Source organism: Stegodyphus dumicola, chromosome 4 (genome assembly GCF_044657685.1).
Source record: "Stegodyphus dumicola isolate Sdum_Otavi_A_Nest chromosome 4, ASM4465768v1".
In the NCBI taxonomy this organism is placed as follows: Eukaryota; Metazoa; Arthropoda; class Arachnida; order Araneae; family Eresidae; genus Stegodyphus; species Stegodyphus dumicola.
Window position 1 is genome coordinate 122,723,444 of NC_140771.1, and position 22,769 is coordinate 122,746,212.

Below are 22,769 nucleotides of genomic sequence, written 5' to 3' on the forward strand. Positions count from 1 at the left end.
GACAAAAACAAAAATGCTCTCTGTTTTGAAAATTTGCTTTTAACGTTTGTGTTATGAATTTATAAAATGTAGCTCAAATAAATTTGCTAAGATCCTGCATATAAGCAACATGAAAGCTTAAAATACTTAAACGCTTAAAAGCTAGTTGAAAATTAAATCATAACACTTTCCTTACGCATTTAATCTGAAATTTAACATGTTCTGCATTTCTATTAAGTGCTTTATTTTCCTTCTATATTTCACAATTCATGTGCGATTTTTTTTAAATTTAATTCCTGATATTTCCTGAAAAGTAAATTATACTACGAATGATTAATTCTGCATTCCAGTTTGTAGAATATATTCTCGTTGCTTTTCTTGAATGAATTTCTTTTCTTATACAGGTTGGTAGAAATATTGCGAAACATTTTAAATATTAAAAAGTACTCAAGGCTCTGAAGATGAGATCTTTCAGAGTGGATATACAGATTTAAAAAGCAGAAGTCACGCCCTAAAGTAGCTGAGGCCTCACTTGGACATGTTTCAGAAAAGAACCAAATGAAATTAATTAGTTAAATTATGGCAAATAAAATGTAATTCATATTAGAAATAAATGTTGGTGGAAAATCAGGTTATATATATATATATATATATATATATATATGTGTGTGTGTGGACATTCGATCTTACAACGTATCCACCTTTCTCCTTCCTGCACCTGGCAACCGCATCAGCAGCTAGATGATTCTCGAAGCTGTGTGATAAGTTGACTTCTCCCCTTCTGCGCGTGAGAGATGCTGCGACAGCAACGTGGTGAACGGATCCTAAAAACTATTACGTAGTAGCTAGAGACTTTAAAAACATTCCCATTTGGTGTGAGGATTACCACTACTGTGATGCCACCCTATGCTATGGAGCTAAATTTTTATCTTACTTCCTTTCAATCAGTACATACCATAATCATGTTTATTCTTTCATCATAAAATACCTTTAAAATGCCACTGCCTTCCTCTATTTTAATCCTAACCTCATCCCACATATAGTATATATATATATAAATGCTGTAAGATCTTAAATTCATTTATATACATATGTATACATTCCCGAATTAAAATCAGCTAAATATTTACATTACGTAGAGCATGAAAGAAGATTTGGTTTCCTGGAAATATGACTGTACTATCTGGAATTTATTTTAACTCTCAAAATACATTTTCGTAAAATAAGCTAATATATTTAATTTAAAACCTTTAAAATAAAAACTAATGTTTACATTTCAGAGAGTTCGAGATTTCATTCTATTTTTTCAAAGAAACTTGTAACAAATACATAAAATGTAGAAAAGATTTAGCCAAATAAAAAAAAAAAAAAAAAAAAAAAAAAAAAAAGCAAATTCTTTTTAGTTTAAATCAGACAGCTTTCGTTGAAAATAAGAATGAAATGGAGCATTTATTATCGGAGGTATATTTCTTGTATCCATGCAGAAAACGAATTACTTGCTATTAAGTTCGCATAGAATTTAGAATATTTCACCAAAAACGTCATAATATTAATTTTCATATCTTTATTTGACACAGTATTAATGCAAATACGTAGTTTAATAGGTTATATAAAATATAAAATTTATGATAAAGTTTCATTACTTTGTATACAGTACCAAAAGTAAAGCATCCTTCGTCATGTTGTTAGCGCCGAAAGTCTAGGTAATACTATGCAAGAAATTCGAATATAAAGGCTTCAAGGACATTGTTGAGCATCCCAGTATTGTCAAACAATAAGTATCTTTTGCATTTGAACTCAATTAAATAGTTACTTAAATAATTATTGAAAATTTCACTATCCCAAACATTCATTTTTGCCCCTCAATGCTCAGTGCTTGGGCAACATCAGCTCGGCGTATTTCAATTTTATAAAAAAGATGTTGCCTTAATAACAGTATTTCCAAGTCTATCATCGTACAGCTACTGAAATGGGGCGTGATATCAACAGAATTTCGTGATGCGTGTAACAATGGCACTAAGATATGCAGAACATGACCCTCCAAATCCAGATTATTCTCAAATAATAAATGCAAGGGAAGATTACCAGATTTTATCTGCTACAATTTGTAGCCCTTGTTCCAAGTCTTCAGACATCCTGATAAACATAAAGATTTCTTTGCCTCTGCATCAGTTCAATAGCACTAGTCTTCATCCATGTGAGTGAGGTAAATGTTAGTGAAGAACGTCTAGGTAATACTAAGCAAGTAATAAAAATGTAAAGGTTTTAAATGATGCTGTTGATCATCCCAGTATTGTCAAATAATGAATATCTTCTTTGTTTGGTCTCTTCTATTAAATAGTTTTTCGAATATTTTTGAAAATTTCTGTATCTCAAAATTAACTTTTACCACTTCGGTGATTGGACAGCATTAGCGCAGGGTTTTTCTATTGTATGAAAGAAGGTATACTGCTCAAAAATAAATAAATAAATAATTATAAAAATAAATAAATAAAGGGACAGTTCTCTAGCTTCCGTTCTACTGGGCCGATTGACGAAATTCAACTTGCGTTTTTCATGTCTCGAAAGGACAACTTAGGATATGTATTAGATTTATATATAGCACTGTTCTAATATAGGTATTTTGACACAAAATCAGAAACATACATAATAACATACCAATTTTTTTTCCATATTTTGATTCTACGACACAAATTACGCCAAATTCCCAAGTTTTGTAAAAATCGCACGAGAAGTTTTAACAAAATTAGCTCTAAAAATTTTATCTCCTGAATGTTAATTGAGTTTGGTATATATTTATTAAGCTTTCTTTTTTATTAAACTTTGATCCTTTCACATGTCGAAATTCAAGTTCTTTCCAAATAAAATTCACGAATTTTTTATGATTTGTTTTTAAAATTTGTATTTTTAAATAATTTTTATAAATTTTTCAAAAAACAATTTGAATTATAATCTATGAAAATTTTTAAAGTAGACATATTTCTAAGCATACCTGCAAATATTTACAGTTTTTATTCAAAATTTCCGAAGATATACGTAAATTTATATATTGGCGCGTTTCGAAATTTGGCATATTTGTTGAAAGCTATAAAACATCAAATGTGGTTTAGAAACTTTGCTAAAATTATTTAGTTATAACGATGGGACTTTTTTCCCCCTTCATGCACAATTTAAAAAGATAGGAACGAGGTACCTTTTTCCCCGCTCTGGCATAATGGAAGGGAAAGCAAAATTGGTTGCCATATATTAAGAAGTTCGTCAAGTGAATTATCCTTGGCGCAAACTGTAAAAATTGTGCCAAGATATATTTTTGGATTTCTCCGTAAATTTCGTGCCAAATTTTACAAAATTTAATATCTAGGTATAATTTAAGTTGTAGAATCTGAATGTGAAAAAATGGTATGTTATTTCATAAAAAGTCCGGTTTTGTGTCAAAATATCTATGTTAGAACAATGCTATACATAAATCTAATATATATCCTAAGTCGCGTTTTCGATACATGGAAAACGCAATTTGAATTTTGTCAATCGGTCCAGTGGAACGGAAGATATAGAATTGTTCCTTTTTTTGCGCAGTGTACATTAATACGTACATTATACATTTCGAAGTCCATCATCGTATAGCTAGTGTCACAATTTACGAGTCAAAACTTTCAGCCCTTGTTCCAACTCTTCAGACATCCTGATGTACATGTAGATTTCTTTGCGTCTGCATTAGTTCAATAGCCTGTCTGTTTGAGCCTGTCTAAGACAAGCTCAAACAACTCAGCTTCACATATGACGTCCAAGACGATGTGTTCTGCTTGCTTCCTAGTACAATGGTGATCAAAAAAGTAAATATTCATGAGGATATTAATGCAATAGCAGAATAAACAGGCAGGGTCTATCAAAGATCGATCATAAAAGGTTGCCTGGGATTTGGTACAATACAGAATGGACATACATATGCAAAATTATAAAGAGTTTGTCTGGAAGAAGGCTATAAAGTTCATGAGTAATATTCTCAGCATTTCGATCGAATTTATTATATACTACACATCCGTTTGACAACATTAAGTTATTGTCTCAGATAGCCCTACCAAACAGCATCCCAAAGACCATATCGGAGATCGAATAATTGCGAAGATGGATGAGAAAGGAGTTGACTAGTGGGACCAGGGAGTTCGGAATCGATCAAAGCTTCACATCACTAATTTGGATGACATTTTAAACGAAAGAACAGCCCGCCAAAGGTATAGTAATGCTATGAGAGACCAAGGCGTCTTAAGACTGGTATCCTTTCAAACAGGAAGAAATATCGATAGCAGACAATGAATAAAATCATAAGACACACACAATATGCTCTTGGAAGCAGGGTATCGTGTTTTACTTGGACCAGCAATCTATGCACAAGCTGATCTTCTCTCGGCGACCAGTATTATGTGAGCCATTAAAGCATATTTAACGGAGACGGAGTTTTCGGTGTGCTGAGGGAATAAAATCTAACTAGCTGAGCAACCGAGGAACACCTTTTTTGGAAGTATACATAAAATTCCTTTTCTGCTTCATCTTTATTCTGTATATTTTATAGAATATTCATGAAAAGTAACACAAAAAATATAAATATGAATTAAAAAACCTCTAGTACAAACCTTTCAAATATCGCTTTGGATTTTGACTTTCATATTGTTCTATGTCTACTCCAACAACGTAATAGTCACCTTTGTCCAGTAAACCCCTTTTTTGCATGCTTACCATCAAACCAAGATGTTCAAAATAGTATCCGAGGACAACATAAACTGCAAAATAAAAAGAAAATATATTAAATATATTAAATATTGTACCTTCTATCTGGATATTGGCATATTATGATTATATTTTATAACAGAAACACATTATATTTACATTATTCACTCTGAAATGGATATTTCAGTGTCAGAGTACTTTGAATTTATGTTTACATACATCTGAAACCTCGCAAGTAGTAGAGATTTAAATTATAAGCACAAGCCATACATTTGTTAAAGTTTTAAATAAAACTGACATATAAACATTCTTAAAAGTTTAAAGTTTACCTTCTTTGGCTGTTTCCTCTAAGAGCACAAAGTATTTTCTCGAATTTTCAATGTATCTAAAAATTCATAATTTAGAATTTATTTTATAATATTTCATATTCCATATCCCAAGGATGCTTATTTTATACTGCAGTGAATTTACATGCTAAAAATGTGTGAAGAATCGTATAATAAAAAATGCAACGGCATATGTAAGTTCTACATTTTCTTAATATACAGTGTTTCACAAAAGTGATGGGACACTTGTGCTTTACAAAAGGAAACTGAAATAAAATAAATTTAAAAAAAACAAAAAAACATGTAACAATTTTTTATGGGTATGTTTCATACTTAAATTTAGTAACAATTATTACATAACATACATTTTCTCAAAATATTAAAATATTGATTTAATAAAAATACAATTGTTTAGAACGGAGCAAAAAATGGCTCACATAAGTGATGGGACACCATTAGATACAACTACGTACTATGCAACAAAAATCGTCTGAAGTAAGAAATAAAAATATTTTTTTTGGGAGGGTTATTTTTACTCAAAAGCAATTGGCAATAATTTATAAAATCGTCTTCAGTGCTTCTCTCCAGTTTGTTTTGGAATTTTTGTGTTTTTTAGCTCTGTGCATCCATGAATGCTACACGAAAAGAAACTTTGCCTGAAATTCGAAAATTAGTTATTAATTTGCATATTGAACGTGGAAAATCTATTAGAAAAACTGCTGAAACAGTTAACTTGAGTCATTCAACAGTTTTCAATATCATTAAGCGATATAAAAGGAATCATATGTTTCATTATAAAAGAAGACCTGGCCGACCATCAAAGCTATCCAATGGAATAAAGAGAATTATCGTTCGAAATATTAAAAAAAAATCCAAGAATGAGTGCTCCTAAAGTTGCTGCTGATTTACAAGCACTATACGGAGTAATTGCTAATCTTGAGACTAGTAGAAGAGTAATTCGATCTGCTGGATATCACGGTAGAGCAGCCAGGAAAAAATTCTTTGTAAGTGAAAAGAATAGAAAACTCAGACTGGCTTTCGCAAAATCCAACATAAATAAGAATTGTGATTACTGGAATGAAGTTATATTTGCTGATGAGAGTAAATTTAATATATTTGGTTCTGACGGTAGAATCTTGGTGTGGAGAAAACCCAGGGAAGAATTTCGCAAACAGAACTTGGTGCCAACAGTAAAACATAGTGGAGGTAGAGTTATGGTATGGGGGTGTATGTCGTCCGCTGGAGTTGGTAATCTTGTTTTTATTGACAGTATAATGGTTATAGCATTTATTTGGGGAAATAATTATGGTTCAGATTCTGGAGTAATTTTTTTTCTTCTTTTTTTAGTTTACAAGAAATTTAGAAATTCCTCACAGCATGTATTCCTGATGTAAGTAATACTACATCCTCTTAGTCATTGTAATATCGAAAATTCGAAGTCTGACGAGGGCATAGCAAATATTTCCTGCCCTTCGAAGAGCCTAATTCACTCTGCACTTTAAAAGTATTATAATTTGAAATTCCTGATTTTTAGAGCAATCAGTCATAATTTCTAAACACTTTTTCAACTGATTTCCGATATGGCAAATTATGCAGGACGGAAGGGCCTGGGTTCAAATCCTGGAGAAGGCATAGTTATAACGGTCCGTCCCTTCATAAGAGGCAACGGGGACCGCTTATTAGTTGCCTCAATAATAAAATGACCACAACATCTGGCCTTAACAAAACCTGGCCTAAATTCTCATACTATAACCTTTAGGATGGCCGCGAAAGAAAACACATTTTTCCCTCTCCTTTACTGTTCCCTAATAATGTAAATAACTTATTCTATTAAGCCATTGTATTTATTGTGTTTATCCATGCTACTGCAAAGTACCCGTAAAGTATATCTTATGTCAATATTGTCTGTAATGCAAATTATGCACCATTAATTTGTAACTATTATGAATGCTGCAATGTAAACAAATGCCCGAGCATGACGTTAGCCTCTGTGAACCAAACGTTCAGTTTTCGCGGGCACCCGAGTAAAACCCTATCCCAGTACAGCATAATTTTTTACACTTTTCGAATGTTGTCGAGCGTACTAATGGGACAAAGACGTGAAAATCCATGAAGAAGTTAATAGCAGTAGTCTATGTTGTTGACAGGAGTTCTAAAGTAAGCACAGAGACGGGTACGACAGATATTTACATCTGAAGGTTAGCAAGAACTGAGTGTGTAGCTGGGTAGAGCTGGTAAATAAAGAAGCATAAGTTGTGTCATCTATTGGCGATTCCGGCAAAATCTTAAAACTGGGGAGGAGTAAGTACGAGCATCAACTGCGGACGAAGAGGATGATTGCTGGGCGAGAGATTCATTGTGTGCTAGGGGGAGGGGATCCTTTTCATTGCCATGTAGATTTGGAAATGTAGCCGAAAGTAGGGGGCGGGAAGAGGGAGGGATTAGCTTGCTAGATGAAAAGTTTAAATTTTAATGAAAATAATTAGTAGTAAATATAAATTAAGAAATTAATGGATTAATTAGTAGATGAATTAGTGAATTATATATTGCTTGAGCTATTTAGTTCTTCGAACATTTAGGAATAAAATATACATTTTGCCCATAAAGGTGTTAACATTTCTAAGTTCATTGAATTTTTGATTAATTAGGTGTGTTAATTTAGAAAGTTGTATGCCGAAAATTGATTCTAGTTCTCATTTTGCATTGAAAAATTCTAAGAAGGCTTAGGAAGAGTTACTTGTTCAATTTTGAATGTTATTTGGTTTATGTGTGACTCGAATGAACTTTAAATTTCCGTTTCGATCATTGTATTGCCATAAATTAGGTCTTTGATTTTCCAGTTTAAAGTTAGAAAGAAGTTCATTCGATTTTTCTTCTAAACTTAACAAAAATTCCGATACATTCTCCTTAACGCTTTCATCTTTATGAATATCCAGACTATCAAAATATGAGTCAATTCTATTAATTAATTTGGTGCAAGCACTTCTAATAACTTTCCTCTTAAATTCCAACTTTCAATCAATCAAGAGTTTCATATAAAACAAAATTGAAAGTGATAACAATTTAAGTGAAAAATAACTTATTAAATTACAAACTGCAATTCCAGCGTTCAAAATTCAGCCTAGTGCAATCCAAAAGAAATAATTCAAACAGCCTTCGCGGGTTTTGGCACCGTGAAGAAAATATAATAATGATATCACTAGAATGTTAAACGAAATTCTTGAATGAAGAACATGTTGTCCAGTTTTTTCTTATTTTTATTCACATCACCCACAAAAAAACATATTAGACTGAAAAATCCAAGCGTAATTAATCCGAGAACTGGAAATAAAAAGGCCACCCTAAGTAAGCCAAGAAATAAGTTGCATAGAATTCTGAAGATTTGTTTCCATATACATTTGCCGTAAGGCCTGCCGGGAAAGAATTCAGAAGACAGTTAATCACGCTGTCATCACATGATCATTATATTTTTAACAATATCTGCAGATAAGGGATGTTAAATATTTGATTCTACAAACGATCTTTTCGTAAATAGATATTTTGTTTTGTGAAAAACGATGTAGTGTAAATAGTGTTTCTGACAAAGATAAATTAATTAGACTTTTTAAATGTCGATGCTTTGTCATTTTGTATCCGCGAATGTGTTGAAATTAAGGATTGGAATATATTAAAAGAAAAATTCTTAATTTACTTTTCTACTTCAGAAAATACAGCATTTGATGACTTTATTCAGGTTATGTACAACAGATTTAAAAATAGTGATAAGTATTTCCTTCAAAAACTAAAATTAGTTTCTGCATTGTATTTAATTATAAAATTCAGTCTTTAACACAAGATATGCCAGAGTAATATCATATGTTATTGGATATTCAAAATGTAAGCTTGCTTCAGAATTGGATTTTCCTAGGAAGAAAGTTATTTCCAAATTCATGTTCACCTTAACACCCAGAAAGCACCAGCAATGTGCCTAGATTTACTGTTTCTAGACAGAACCGTCGTCCATATTTTAATTATCCAAGATATAATACTCCAAGATTTCCCTAGGTCTTGTTTGCCTCAAAATCCTGTCCAGAGAAATAAATGTTCGACCACCATCAATAAAATATCCAAATTATCAGTATCCCGCCTTAGCATCAATCCCCAATCAAAATCAAACTTTTCTTGAAAAATGAAAATATTTCAAGTTAAATGCTCGATAAAGAATAATAACTTTCCTACTATTACAGATACAAGTAATCAGGTCAATGCATTATCTGAAAATACTTTAAATTGTATTGATAATTTTGAAAATCTAATTTGAAACCTCAAGAAAGTTATTGTCTTTATCTGGGGGTTTTCATGTCACTCATCATGGAATATTAAATAATAATGTGACATTTTATGTTGTAAATCCTCATTTAAATTATTTATTGTTGTCTTTATCTTGTGTTTTTTTTTATTTAAATTGCAACTGAATTTTACTACTTATGAGGTATAGCAATTTAAGTGGATAAAAAGGAAAGTTATATAACTAATTATTCCTTTTAAGAGTAATTTCTTAGATTTATGTGGAAATATAGAAAACGGAAAGGATTGTTTTCGTAATTTGAAAATAATGAGTATGACAATTCTTTCGCAAATGACCAATTGAAAAATTATTAAATGATTATAGGTAATTTTTGCATATATATATGATTTACAAAGTGTTTATGTTTTATGATTTTATCTTTTTGCATATATGTTTTACATATTTAGTTTTTGCAAATACATATATAATTTACAAAATATATGAACTGTGTATACAAATGCGGGTAGGTCAGTTCCAGCACCTCTCGTAATGTACTTTCATTTCTCAAACATAAAGACAGGTTATGTGAAAATTTGGCTTTATTTTCTCTCGTTATAAGACTTTTATCAAGCTTTACTCAGAATCACTTTCGGGTGGGACACCCTACATATTTACCATTTGTTATTAATTATTGTTGTAACCAAAATTTATCAGAAACACAATATAGTTACTTAATATGTGATAATTATAGTGACTGTCTAAAACGGTTTATGGCAAAACCCAAATATTGCTATTTTTACAAAAATCTGTGTATTTAAGCCTTTTGTGCAACCAATAATTTATATAAAATTACGATTTTTAAATTTTTCCATGTTTCTCACGCCTCCCGAAATTTACATTAAGAACAACAGCATTTTGATAGCAATAAGCTTAGCAATTATAAAAAAATAAATACGTAAAACAGCAAAATTTCACTGTTTCAAAACTTTGAGTTCGACCGCCGAATGGAATATTTATTTTGTGGAAACCCTTTTGCTACATTTTGCATGGCTAGGCTATAGGCAACCTTTTCGAAGTACAGAAAAATAAAAAAAAGTGTTTTATTCTGCCCACCCTGATATATATTCAACGTGAACCAAATACCTGAAGGTGGATTGTACTATCAAAGTATTCGTATCTATAAATTCGTAATTCTCTTTTGGTTTTCTGTTGAAAGAGAAAATGGAAGACATTAATTACTAAAATGTAATTTTGCCTTTAATTTAAACACAAAAAGTGTATAAGCAGACAGAGCCGGGACAAGGGTGAGGAGAATGAGACACTTTCTTCAGGTGAATCCCTAAAGGGGGCGCTACGTAAAATCGAAAACTACGTTTATAATGTTTTTAAACTTTAGTTATGTAATGTTTTAAACTTTAAGTTATTATCATTAGAGAGCATCAGCAAATTTAAGTTTATAAAATAATACACAAAACCTTGCCTAGATTAAAAAAAAATTAAACACGGAAGTTTTTACTAGTGAACATAAATTACGTAAAAAGTCTATTATCGATTTTGCTTCTTAGCTTGTAAGCAATATAAATAAGAGAAGCATATAAATTATTAGAAAAATGAAAATTAATCAATACGTTTACTAGTGTTTCAGAATTATTTTCTAATTATTAAAAAAGGAGCTTTCAGCATTTTCAATTGAAAATTATAAATAATTATATGTATTATATTTTCGAATTTACTATAAATAGATAAAAAGATACAAGTACTACTTTAAGAACCATAATTCTTAAAATATCTATAATAGATTAAAATATACTTTAAAAATTATGGTATAATTACGCTATAAGAATTATGACGTTTTGATTCAATTCGGTTACTTTTGTTTAACCTTTTTCTGGTAGCTGCGTTATATAGTCTATCCCGCCCGTTCGCTGCTTTAAATGTGTCTTTAAGAAATTTCAGTAAACTGTGATGATTTAAACTTGCTCCTTAATGCGGAATATGAAGGGTAAGACCCTGCCGATATGTTTTACTACGCTTTTCTGTTAAAAGCTCTAATGTACTAAACATGGGCTCCTATAGTTCACAAAAAGGTTTAATGCAACTACAGCTAACATAATTATAGATAGGGACGCGAATTTATTGACCTTTTTGTTTCAGGTGAAAAATTATCTAGTGGCGGCTCTGTATATAAATACAAACTAATAAATATATGAAAACAGTATGCAATAATCTTGAGAACTCCTATTTGATTGCACATTTTAAATTGAAAATGTTACAAACATAATGCATCATAAATTTAATTTTAATAAATCCTGAGAAACAGGAATCGAAATCTCAGACGCCTACTGCACTTAAATGCAATTAAATCTTTGAAGAAATTACATTAAATGCTTTATATTAAATCTTTGAAATAGAGAATCATATTTATTATTCAGATAATACACGGAACGTAGAGGAAAGTAAAATATTATTAATCCTTCTTTAAATGTGCGTTTCGAAAGAAATATTTTGATTTTATTATTCGCAATAAGTCAGACCTTTCTACAAATATGCTCGATAGCTGTATTTCACAATAGTAGCACATATTAACTTTTCAGCATTTTCGGAAATACATAAATACATTGTTTCTTTGTTTTTAGCTTCAGAATCATTTCTAAACAATTTGAAACAGCTTATGCATTAGGAAGGAATTAATTAAGAAATAGTTGCCTTTAGTGCTTCATTTTCGGAAGAAACTTACTTAAGTGATTCATTTAGTCAAGAAACTCTTTAAATTGCTCCAAAAAGCTAGACCGTTTAGATTTACGTTTCGCTTCAGTCAATGCTAGAGAGCAAATGTTTCGCACACATTTGCGCGCAGATGAATGAGTCCCTCCAGTGCCATCTCGAGAATAAGTAGTAGAGTAAAATTTAATTAAAAGTTTTGTGAAGGAAGGCACACTTTACTTGGAAGATGTATTCGTGTTTCACACGTAGGAAGAGAAAAAGTGCAGTTGTTTCAGAAATGAGTTTTGAGAAAATTCTGCAGTATACTACGTATCTTTTGTAAACATCCTTACTAAGAAACCTGTTACAATGAATTAAATCTATCGACTGCAGGGATGAAGCAGTTGTAAATTGTTTTTCTACACATTTTGTGCCTCTGTCTCTCTCTAATTTTTAAGTACAAATGGAAAGCGTAACGATTGTAGCAACTTAAAAAAAAAATCATATCTTCTAGCTGTGCATTGTTTTTAAGGTTAACGTACAATGATTAAAAATGAAAATTTTCATCTAACAGTTCAAACATAAGAAACTTTGGTACTGTAGGATTCACCTCATAAACAAACTGATTTTGCTAGCCTGTATACTTTTATCACGAATATATGTTTAACAACATCGGAAGAATTATTTACAACAAAATTTAGGAAATGAAGGCAAATAAAATGTTATTAAAAGTATAAAGCGAAATTCAGTATGTTTTAAATCTATGCAAAATAATCATGAAACTGATTCAAAAATTATCTTCAACAAAGAGTAGTTTCGTTTGGCTTATTTAATTACGGCCTGATGCGGGCAGGGATGCCTTCGTGGAAGAGTTTATATAGAAAAACTGGCTCGTATAAACATTATACTCGGCGAAAATCATGAATGCTCATGCAGACAATCCGTAGATGGGATTCGAGCCCCTGAACAAGGAACAGGAATTGAATGCAAATAGAACAGTAAAAGATTTACAGGGTAAAGGTCTCAAAAATCTATCCAAACCATTGCAAAATAAAAGTAAATAAAATATTCAACTTCGAGTCTCTTCTACTCGCTAAATTTAAATAAATAAGAGAATGAAAAGATTGTCTTAAGCTAGAAAAAAAAAACATTTGATACATTTGAACATATGATGTAAAATATGTGTATGAAATATGATATAACATATGCAATTTAAACACTGCAATCTAGCAATGTAGGTAATATATTTTGGGAATTTAATAAATGTCATTGGTTAAATTCATTATGATTCTTAAAAAATAGAACGACAAAGAAAAAGAAAGAATTACTAAATCATTACATTTATAATTATTAATTTGACTCTCAAGCTTCTGTATAGAAATGACATCACGGGGGTTTCATTTTATATGTTTAATAGTCAGTCTTAAAATCAGCCTCTTACGTATGAGTAAAGTGATAAAAATATAACATTTCCTTTTTAAATTCAATTTAATTTCCTCTCAAAGTAGTGCAATTTGTATATTTTCTGCGAATGCTTTACCGTATATATTTTTGTTACCGTATATATTTTATTATACTGTCAGATTTTGGTTAGGTTAGGTTAGGTTAGATTATTTAATTACGGCAAAGCCTCGAGGGCTATCTGCCTAAGGGGAGGGATGCCTTCGTGGAGGACTTTCTAAGGGAAACTGGCTAGTATACACGATACACATGGGGAAAACCACGAAAACACCCATGCAGCCAGACCGTTAGCGGGATTCGAACCTCGGACCGAACTACCAGTGTTCAGCGACTTTACCGCTCGGCCGCTGGTGGGCGTCAGATTTAGGAATCAATTGATTGACGATACATATGTACGGTGTCCACCGATAACATCGCGGCAAAAACATCGCGGACGAAAATATCGCGGAGAAAACAACGCAAGGCGAAAACGTCATGCTACAAAACATCGTGGGAGAAAACATCGCAAAGAGAAAACATCGCAGTCCTAAAACATCGTGGTAAAAAACATTGTCGTCGAAAATAAAGAACTTCAAAAACTTCGCAGTTTAAAAACATCGTCGTCGAAAATATCGTGGTAAAAAATAAAGTATCTACAAATCATCGCATGACGATAACATCGCAGACATGCTTTTTCAAAACATGCTTTAATAACTGTAAATTAATATTCCCATAATGATTTGTGAGCGCAAAATGTAAAGAAGGATAATTTTTACTTTCACATTTTTTATTAACTAATAAATTTTTGCTGAAAAAGTAAGAAGGAAACTTAAGCATAGAAAATTAAATGCAACTTATAGCTTATACGTTTCATGAAAAATTACCAGTAAAAACTTTATAAAAAATGATTTATTAATGGCCTTTGTTAGTTAACTATGTCGGTTTAAAATTCTATTAATTGCTATAAGTTGCATTAATTTGCTATGTTTAAGTTTCCTTCTTACTTTTTCAGAAAAATTTATTAGTTAATACAAAAATGTGAAAACAAAATTATCCTTCTTTATATCTTGCACTCACAAATCATTATGGGGATATCCATTTACAGTTATTAACGCATGTTTGCGAAAAGGATGTATGAAAGAAGCATGTCTGCGATGTTATCGTCATGCGATGATTTGTAGATACTTTATTTTTTACCACGATATTTTCGACGACGACGTTTTTAAATTGCGAAGTTTTTGAATCGCTTTATTTTCGACGACGATGTTTTAGGACTGCGATGTTTTCTCCCACGATGTTTTGTAGCACGACGTTTTCGCCTTGCGCTGTTTTCTCCGCGACGTTTTCGTCTACGATGTTTTCGGCTGTAAACATATGTACTAATATTGTGGTTATTTTGAGTATATTATGTAATGTTATACAGGTATTTGAAGGAAAAAAAATAACTAAGCTCCCTTTGCCCATATTTTGGAACTTCTATATCACGAAAGTTTATAACATCAAATTCAAATATTTTAAGACATGTCCCAAATACGTTCTTTATAGTTGAATTTTGAACGTATTTGCATGTTTATCTAACTACCTGAGCAGGAAGCGAATTTTAGTTTTCTCCGAGAATTGAAGTTCCAAAAAATTATATAATTTGAGTACGATAAAAAGTCATTCAAGTATTCCGCTGAAACATTCTGTGATCCTCACTCTATACGGAAATTGCGCTTCACACATTCGTAGCGCAGCTTTAGCGTTGCCAATCGCACTCTCGTACAAGTAATGCATGTCTGCTTTTTGAGCATTCCTAAAGTCTAACATCACTGACGACAGCCCAATATTGAACGGTGTCTTTCCTTACTAAGATGCACACCTACTGTCCTCTACTGGAAACGGTGTTTTTTTATGGAAATTACTAATATGAAAATGCGTTCCGTGCCGTAGTTTGAAGTAAGATCTTTTTAAATGAGTGCTAAAAGTTTCTGTGGGCGCTGGCTGTTCTTCGTATGAAGCAATTCAAACGAGATGTTATGTGATCTCAATCTCATTTAAAATTTTCTTATTGTAAATGCGTTTTATTTATGACTAAATAAATGGATTGCGCCTGGATTTCGTATGTTAATATTATTCGTATCTTTCTTCTGTACCACTCCTCCAAGTTTGTATCATAAATTTGGAATCAATATACGTATATATATATATGTGTGTGTGTGTGTGTGTATGGACTGTGTAATATAAATACAGTCCATTTGTTTTAGAAATTCTACCTAAAGATATCCCTTTCCTTAGCTTTTGAGTATTTTGCCACGTTCAAACAAATGCATATATAAATAAAGTTAGTATAATATAAATAATTTATTTTTATTATTGTTCCACCAAAATGTCATAAAAGATAGCCAATATTTTTTTTTTAATTTAATACAACATATTTCCTTTAAATGCTAAGTACTGTTCGGGTAACTCAGAGAGATATTAGCTAAATGAATTACTATTGTTCAAATTACTATAATTCTACAAATGGTGAGTAGCTACTGGGAACTTTTTGAGCGTGGAGAAAGACTATGTACATTACGTTTTGTCGAGTTTTTGAAATTCAAATCAGCAGTAATCACATTTTTACAGTTGGCACTGAGCATTTTAATGGTTATGCAACTGTACTATGACTTCGAAGATTTTCTTTTAACATTAAAGTTTCTATCTTTGCAACATTCGAAACATTCCGTTTTTTCTTCGGATATGTATTTTGAACAATTCTTCTACTTGAAGCTTTTAATCTTTTTTCTTTCTTTTCTTAATTGACAATATTACCTATCGTTTCTTTAGATACCAAAATATCATGGCTTTTACAGCATTTGTTAATAACTAAATACGAATGATTATCTTCGGAAATGGCACAAACATATCCTACGTCCACTGCTTCTTTAAAAGCGCCATTTTGCATGAAAAAAAATTGTCAAATAGCAGATGATAATTTACACTTTCAAAAACAGAACTGTAGTTAAAAAACTTTTCAACGCAGGCGATTTTTTTATGGCAAAGCAAAGTCGCCTAAAAATCTGCGGTACAGACTCTATACCATTTAAATTATACTTGTTTTCAGTGTTGCAGATATTATTTCAGAAAGTTTGTTTTAGACAATGAACTTTTCTAATATCATTGATCTTAAAAATACACTTTTCTGTGAAAATCATGTACTTTAGTTGTAGTAATTTCAGATTACGACATGCATTTATTTTATTTTATAATAAACCATATCCATAATATTAAAATTTTAGTTTTCCAAATTTCAGTTTTCTAGAAATCAGATTTCTTTATCAAAGCACCTTATTGGGATTATTCTTTTGTTTTGCAAGTTGAATAATTAATTAATTTTAAAAGGTTCTGCTTTAAGCAAAACTTTTGCATTTAGTGACACTTTAAATCCTGTAACGTTCAGGTCAGGCAAATAATTAGAAAATAAAAATAAATAAAAGTAGCATAGATTTAACGGACAGTAACTGGTTATTTTCCTTAAAACGCGTTTCGAACATCCTAAGATGCAAATTAATTTATCTTACATTTTTGTTCGGCTAACAGTCGTAGTTGCTTAAGATGAGGGAGGATTAAATTCAATTCAGTTCTCTCTCATGAGAAGTGAATGTTATTTACTTGAATTGAGTCACTTACTTACAAAGGAATACAGTTACAGAGAAGTGCAGTTTAGAAATAGCGAGTTATTTTAAATATTTAAACAAATAGCCTTTAAGAGAATGCGTATTAAGTAAATTAAGGCGAACTTTGAATCTTGAACATTTAAGATTTATTCTCGAGAGTGAGTAATTGCTTGGGAGATAATTAAATGGACTGTGTACAACTGTTTTATAAAATTTAGAATTAAAGCTGATTTTTAGTGATAATTGTATAATGTAATAAGAATCACACGATACTGTTAAGTTATTAACTCTTCCTTCTGAAATATTTTCTACTTTCGATAGATTATTCTAGAGCTCTAAAATACTGAATACGCAGGTGAATAATACGCAATACAAATACGCAATGCGCATATTCTGGAGTTCATTTTAATTACTTATTCAGTAACCAATTGTTTATAATTTTAGTAACTTCTTGTGATAAATATTTTAATACCTTTATCTTTGTTTTTTTCCAATTTAAGATCCTAATTTCTTATTAATAAAGTTAAATATGTTTAATAACCTTAAATAAGTTTATTAATTTTTGCCCGCATTTTTGGGCTTGATTGCTGAGAAATCACAACATGAATATTATGTGAATAATTTCCTACACAATTTATTAAAACGTTTCCATTTTTAGAATTTAAGAGAGACGTAGTTAGGAACAAAGGATGGCAAATGAACTTAGTATAAAATGTAACAGAAATAATCAGAATATATCATCAATTCAGTTATTTGCCTTTGCTTTAAACTTCGCATTTCAGGCTAAAAGAAAAATTAATGAAAGCGATTGAGTTTGAACTATGCAAAAGCATTAAATTGCTATCTCTAAGAGATAAGTTTGTAAAATTCTTGATATAGTGCTAAAGAAGTTTTTCCAAATGTCTTGAATATGTAGTATCAACCAAGGGAAAACGGTCAGAGTTCTTTAAAAGGAACCTGAATATCAAATCATGAATTTTACAGTTAGTTGAAAATTCTCGTAAAACCATATGCTATAATTAATATGATATCCAAATGTTCCTAATATATAGTAATAAATTTATATTTTACACAGTACAAAATAAATTCAAATTTTGTTATTGTAGAGCAGCGCGTAATATTTAATATATAAAACAAACAAAAAATATATTAATAAATTTTGACAAAAAATGGCAGGTTCTCTACAAGAGAATCATCGTGACAATCTCCTGATGGTGGTGGGATGCTTAAAAACAATGACGCATAACAGCCACTTTTCTTTATAAATGGTAATTCGTTTTTAGTACTGGCTGACAAAGTTTCCATTTAGCGTTATAGCATTAAAAATTGTTTTACATTACGTACTCGTGATACAAATAAATATATACAAATTAAAATAAGACAAATAACTTGTATTCTGAATCTGATATTACCTTACAATAATAATAAATATAATTAATAATAAATTAAAATGTATGTGTGTGTGAGTTGTAGCACTTTATGCTGACGCTATGGTTAGAGGAATGTGCTGGCACTGATTATATGCTCTTAAAAGGAGAGGATACAAAGAGTAACACACATAGTTTGAAACCTCGGTTGAGATCTTAGCAAAATAAAATGCAGTCTTTAAGAACCTGAATTTTAAGTAACTGCAAAGCAGTCCTTAACCATTGATGAATTTATACGTCAGTCAGTTTAAGTGAATTGCCAAACATATTTGCAAAAAGTTTGCAACTTGTTTGTATTTGCAAAAAGCTGTGAAATGTTCCAGTTTTGTGTACCATAAAAAATTTGGATATGTAATAACAGCAACAAAAACCATAATTTCAGTAATTTTATTTTAAAATGTATGATGTTATAGTAATGAAAATTAGTTATGTTGTGAAATTTAAAACTTTAAAATATTTTTGTAATTGTGATACTTGGTGCAAAGTTTTTGCAAAGTTCTGTGTTCTTTTTTTGAAGGGGGATATGTAAGATAAATATATATATATATATATGTAAATCGAAATTGCAATTTAAATCAGGAATAGTCTTTCTAGATCAATCCATATCATATGAGTGCTCAAGACGTAACTAATTCGTAATTTGAGCTCAAAATTTCGAGAACTGAAACCTTTCTCTTGGATAACTGCGCAATTTTGCTTCTACTTCTGTTCTCTGTAAGACGCTGCCTCGCTGCTCTCTTCCTGTCATAGCAGTGTCAAAAATGTATATGTTCTTGAATAGGAGTGCCAAGTGAACTGTGGCTGCAAATTCCAATTGAAATAAACATAAATATGTAATCTGAGTCTCCTGGCAAGTTTTTCAATATTCTATGTTCTATGCTATCAATGCATCTATATCATTACATTTAAATGTATTGTTTCATTAAACACACACACACATATATATATGCATATATTCGATACGAGATACATAAGCGAAAACTAATAGTTAAAATATTACAAGTTGCTGTATTTGCTTTTAAATCACTTCATTTAGCAATATAATCAAAATACGAAAGCATTTAAAATCTTATGACCATGTCAAAATAAGAAAAGTGTTTTAAATGGTACGAAAATGAATTTTTTGTGATTTTTGAACTTAATAAAAAAAAAGGATCATGTGGATACCATATGACTTCTTTGCACAGCCTATTAAATTATACATATTTTCTGTTGCACTTCATTTAGACCTTTTTTTCGAATACTCTAACTTGAATACCGATCCCTCAAGACAGGTTGAAAATGACATCGAAAATTACAAATTTTGAAATCAAATATCCCCGGTCAATTTTTGTCGTAAAAGAATCAAAGTTCGTATAATTTTTTTTTTTTTTTTTTTTTTTCCGTAACGAGTAGAAAATTTTCCGAGATATAAGTACAGAAACCCCATTAAGTTAGAATTTGTTATTTATCGAGAATTTATTACTTCGTTTTTAAATTTGACATTGCCAAAGCATGAATATTTTCGTCATTTAAAATACTTCTATAATTGGAAGCACATGCCTAGGATCAACGATTGCGAGAATAAAGACCGGGTAAAGACTTTTAAGTCGAGCAAGAGGCTAGTTACGTATATATATATAAACTTACCACTATGGATGCACACTTTTAAAATAATTCTACTTTAATTAAACTTAGGAGATAATATAATCAATTAATTAATACTGTTTAGAAAATAAATTATTATTAACTAACTTTGCAGCAATTGCGCAAGTAATAATAACTTGTATTCGCACTAAATGGATTTAAGTTCATACAACATTATATATATATATATATATAGAGAGAGAGAGAGAGAGAGAGAGAGTTTGGTAAGATTGCATTAAAACGGACGTGCATAAATAGATGTTACCGAAGTTCTAAATACAAAATTTTAACGTTCTACGACTAATCGTTTTTGAGTTACGCGAAATGCATGCTTACGTAGGTAAGTACAGACGTCACGAAAAGTTCTTTTGAATTTCATTTTAAATAATTTTACAATCGAATTAAAAAAATATGCCTTTATTATTTACATATGTACAGATGCCTCGCAAAAAATCACTCAAATGGATTCGGAAACCTTCCAAGAAGGATATTTCCGTTGAAGTTTGATACCCGAAATGTTACGCGATGACAGTACTTCCTTTATTTCGTGCAAGGAAGCAAAAGTTAATTGCACAATCAAGAAATGTAAAGTTTTATAAGAAATATGACAGCTGTTTAAAATTTCGCGAATATTTCTGTTTTGATTTTTTTTTAACTTTAAAGAATAAATAAATCGGAAAAATTATGAAATCTAACATTCGTGCGGTGCCTGTAGTTGTAAATCTCAACATTCAGTTGCTTTCAGTCAAGCTCATGCTCATAATAATAATAAATGACGCAAAACGTTTGCCTCACTTACGAAAATGTTTGGCCATGACATTTAATTTAAAAGTTTGCCATGGTGTTACGAGTTGAACACGAATGGAAGAGAGAAATGTTTCTATTTACAAGTAATTTAAAATGAAACATTAGTTCAAAATTTTTTCTGATATTAATAGATTAACTTCTGTGAAGACTGTCATGAAAAGTATTGATTTAGTTCTTTCAAAAAAAGAGAGTTGTAAATCCACCGTAAGCGTTTTGTTATATTCTTTGTCTACAGTCTTAAAGGCTAATAATTGTCCCTCGAGAACGTGGAATTCTTCTTTTAAGGGAGAAATTCCGGAGCGTTTGAGAACTCTTGTTTTATTATACAAGATCATTCAAAAAGAATGACCCATTTCATGAAGCTACATTGGTTAGGGAAGGGAACTTCTGACTTTAACCAGGCAAAATGGGATTTACTGATAGTAAGGTTTTATTCCCAACAAAATGTTTAAATGGATTATTACAAATGTTTAAATGGATTGAGGCGTCATACGCTGATGATAAATTGAATTGTGGATTTCCGTGGGCTTCGCTGAAAGGCGCCTCGTATTTTCTCCACTTTTACCTCTGAAACTCATGACCATCTGAAACTTGTTCCTTTAAATAGAATTGCATTATCTAGAAATGCTGGAACCACTGTCGACCTCGTGCCCTTTTAGAGTTGTAGAGCTATTTTTGCTCAGTTTCCACTATTCTTACCGTGAAAAGCAACTGACTGTTGAGAGGGAATAACTAAACCAGAGCATGGCAGAGCGACCTGCTTCTAACTATTCAAAAAGTAGAAACCTACTCTTTTAAATGGTCAGTTATTCTGCCTCGAAGATGCTTAAAGATTGGGAAATAGGCGTTCGTAATTGGTACACTGTTTTTGAATAACCCTGCATTTTCTGAAGTATTACACTTTCACTTCCCATAATAATAGTAGCAGTTAACTATGAACTTAATTTTTACATAATAAAAGTGGCAAATGAAAAAAAAATGTAAAATGCAGCATTTGTTATCAAAAACTGAATAAATTAAACAATACATTTAAAATATTACACCCAGTTTTTATTTTGAGTCTCCAGGTAGTTTCTGGATCTTTCAATATTTTCATTACTGCATTTTAAATTTGTAGGATAGATAGATCCCTTGGCAGCGAAGCATTGCTTTCTGTATACGCGTGAGCTTAAAATTATTGTATCCATCGTTTTTCACTGCTGCTTGAAATGAAACAAAAGTATTATCCAGTATTTCGGAAGAAATACTATCAAAGGCTATGTTTACTGCTTCTGTGGTACCTCTTCTACTAAGACAAATATGTACAAGTTCTTCACGTTTCTTCCCATAATCTTTGCACTTACGGCACATTTTTGGTTTTCCAAATAATCTACATTAGCAAATTATTCAAATTGATAATTATGTTCTACAGTACGTTTCTAAATTCTTGATATGGATCTAAATTCAGTTTCGGATTTCGCTTCGAGAATTCTTGATCTTCTGTGTTTCTGTATATCTTTGCTGTATTGTTTGCTATATGGTCTACTAATGCCACACCATCCTCTTAGAACAATTTCATTAATTTATATCCACTAAAATATTTTTTATTAATCCAAGTTTTGCCTTTTTTGCCTAATTTTTGAGTGGGAGTGTAAATGTTCAGGAGTTTTAAACCGAACTTCAGCTTCAGAACAAATTCAAGCCTTTGAAACGAAGCATTGCAAACATCTTCTAAATATATTCTACTTCGTCTTCCTCTCTGGAACAATCTCCTCTCTCAATCTAACCCCCCTTTTTCACCAACTATGTTAAAAACCGGCTTTTATTAATTATTTTTTGTCTCTTCTTT

The 22,769-nt window shown here is 30.9% G+C and overlaps 1 protein-coding gene across 1 annotated transcript in view; it reads right to left on the reverse strand.

The window, feature by feature from the left end:
- Nucleotides 1-22,769, reverse strand: part of LOC118199247 (guanylate cyclase 32E-like) — an 876,682-nt gene that overhangs the window by 408,664 nt on the left and 445,249 nt on the right. The window contains exon 3 of the mRNA XM_085815399.1: nucleotides 4,611-4,757. Coding sequence (XP_085671525.1) covers nucleotides 4,611-4,757 — 147 coding nt within the window. The remainder of the gene's footprint in view (nucleotides 1-4,610; nucleotides 4,758-22,769) is intronic.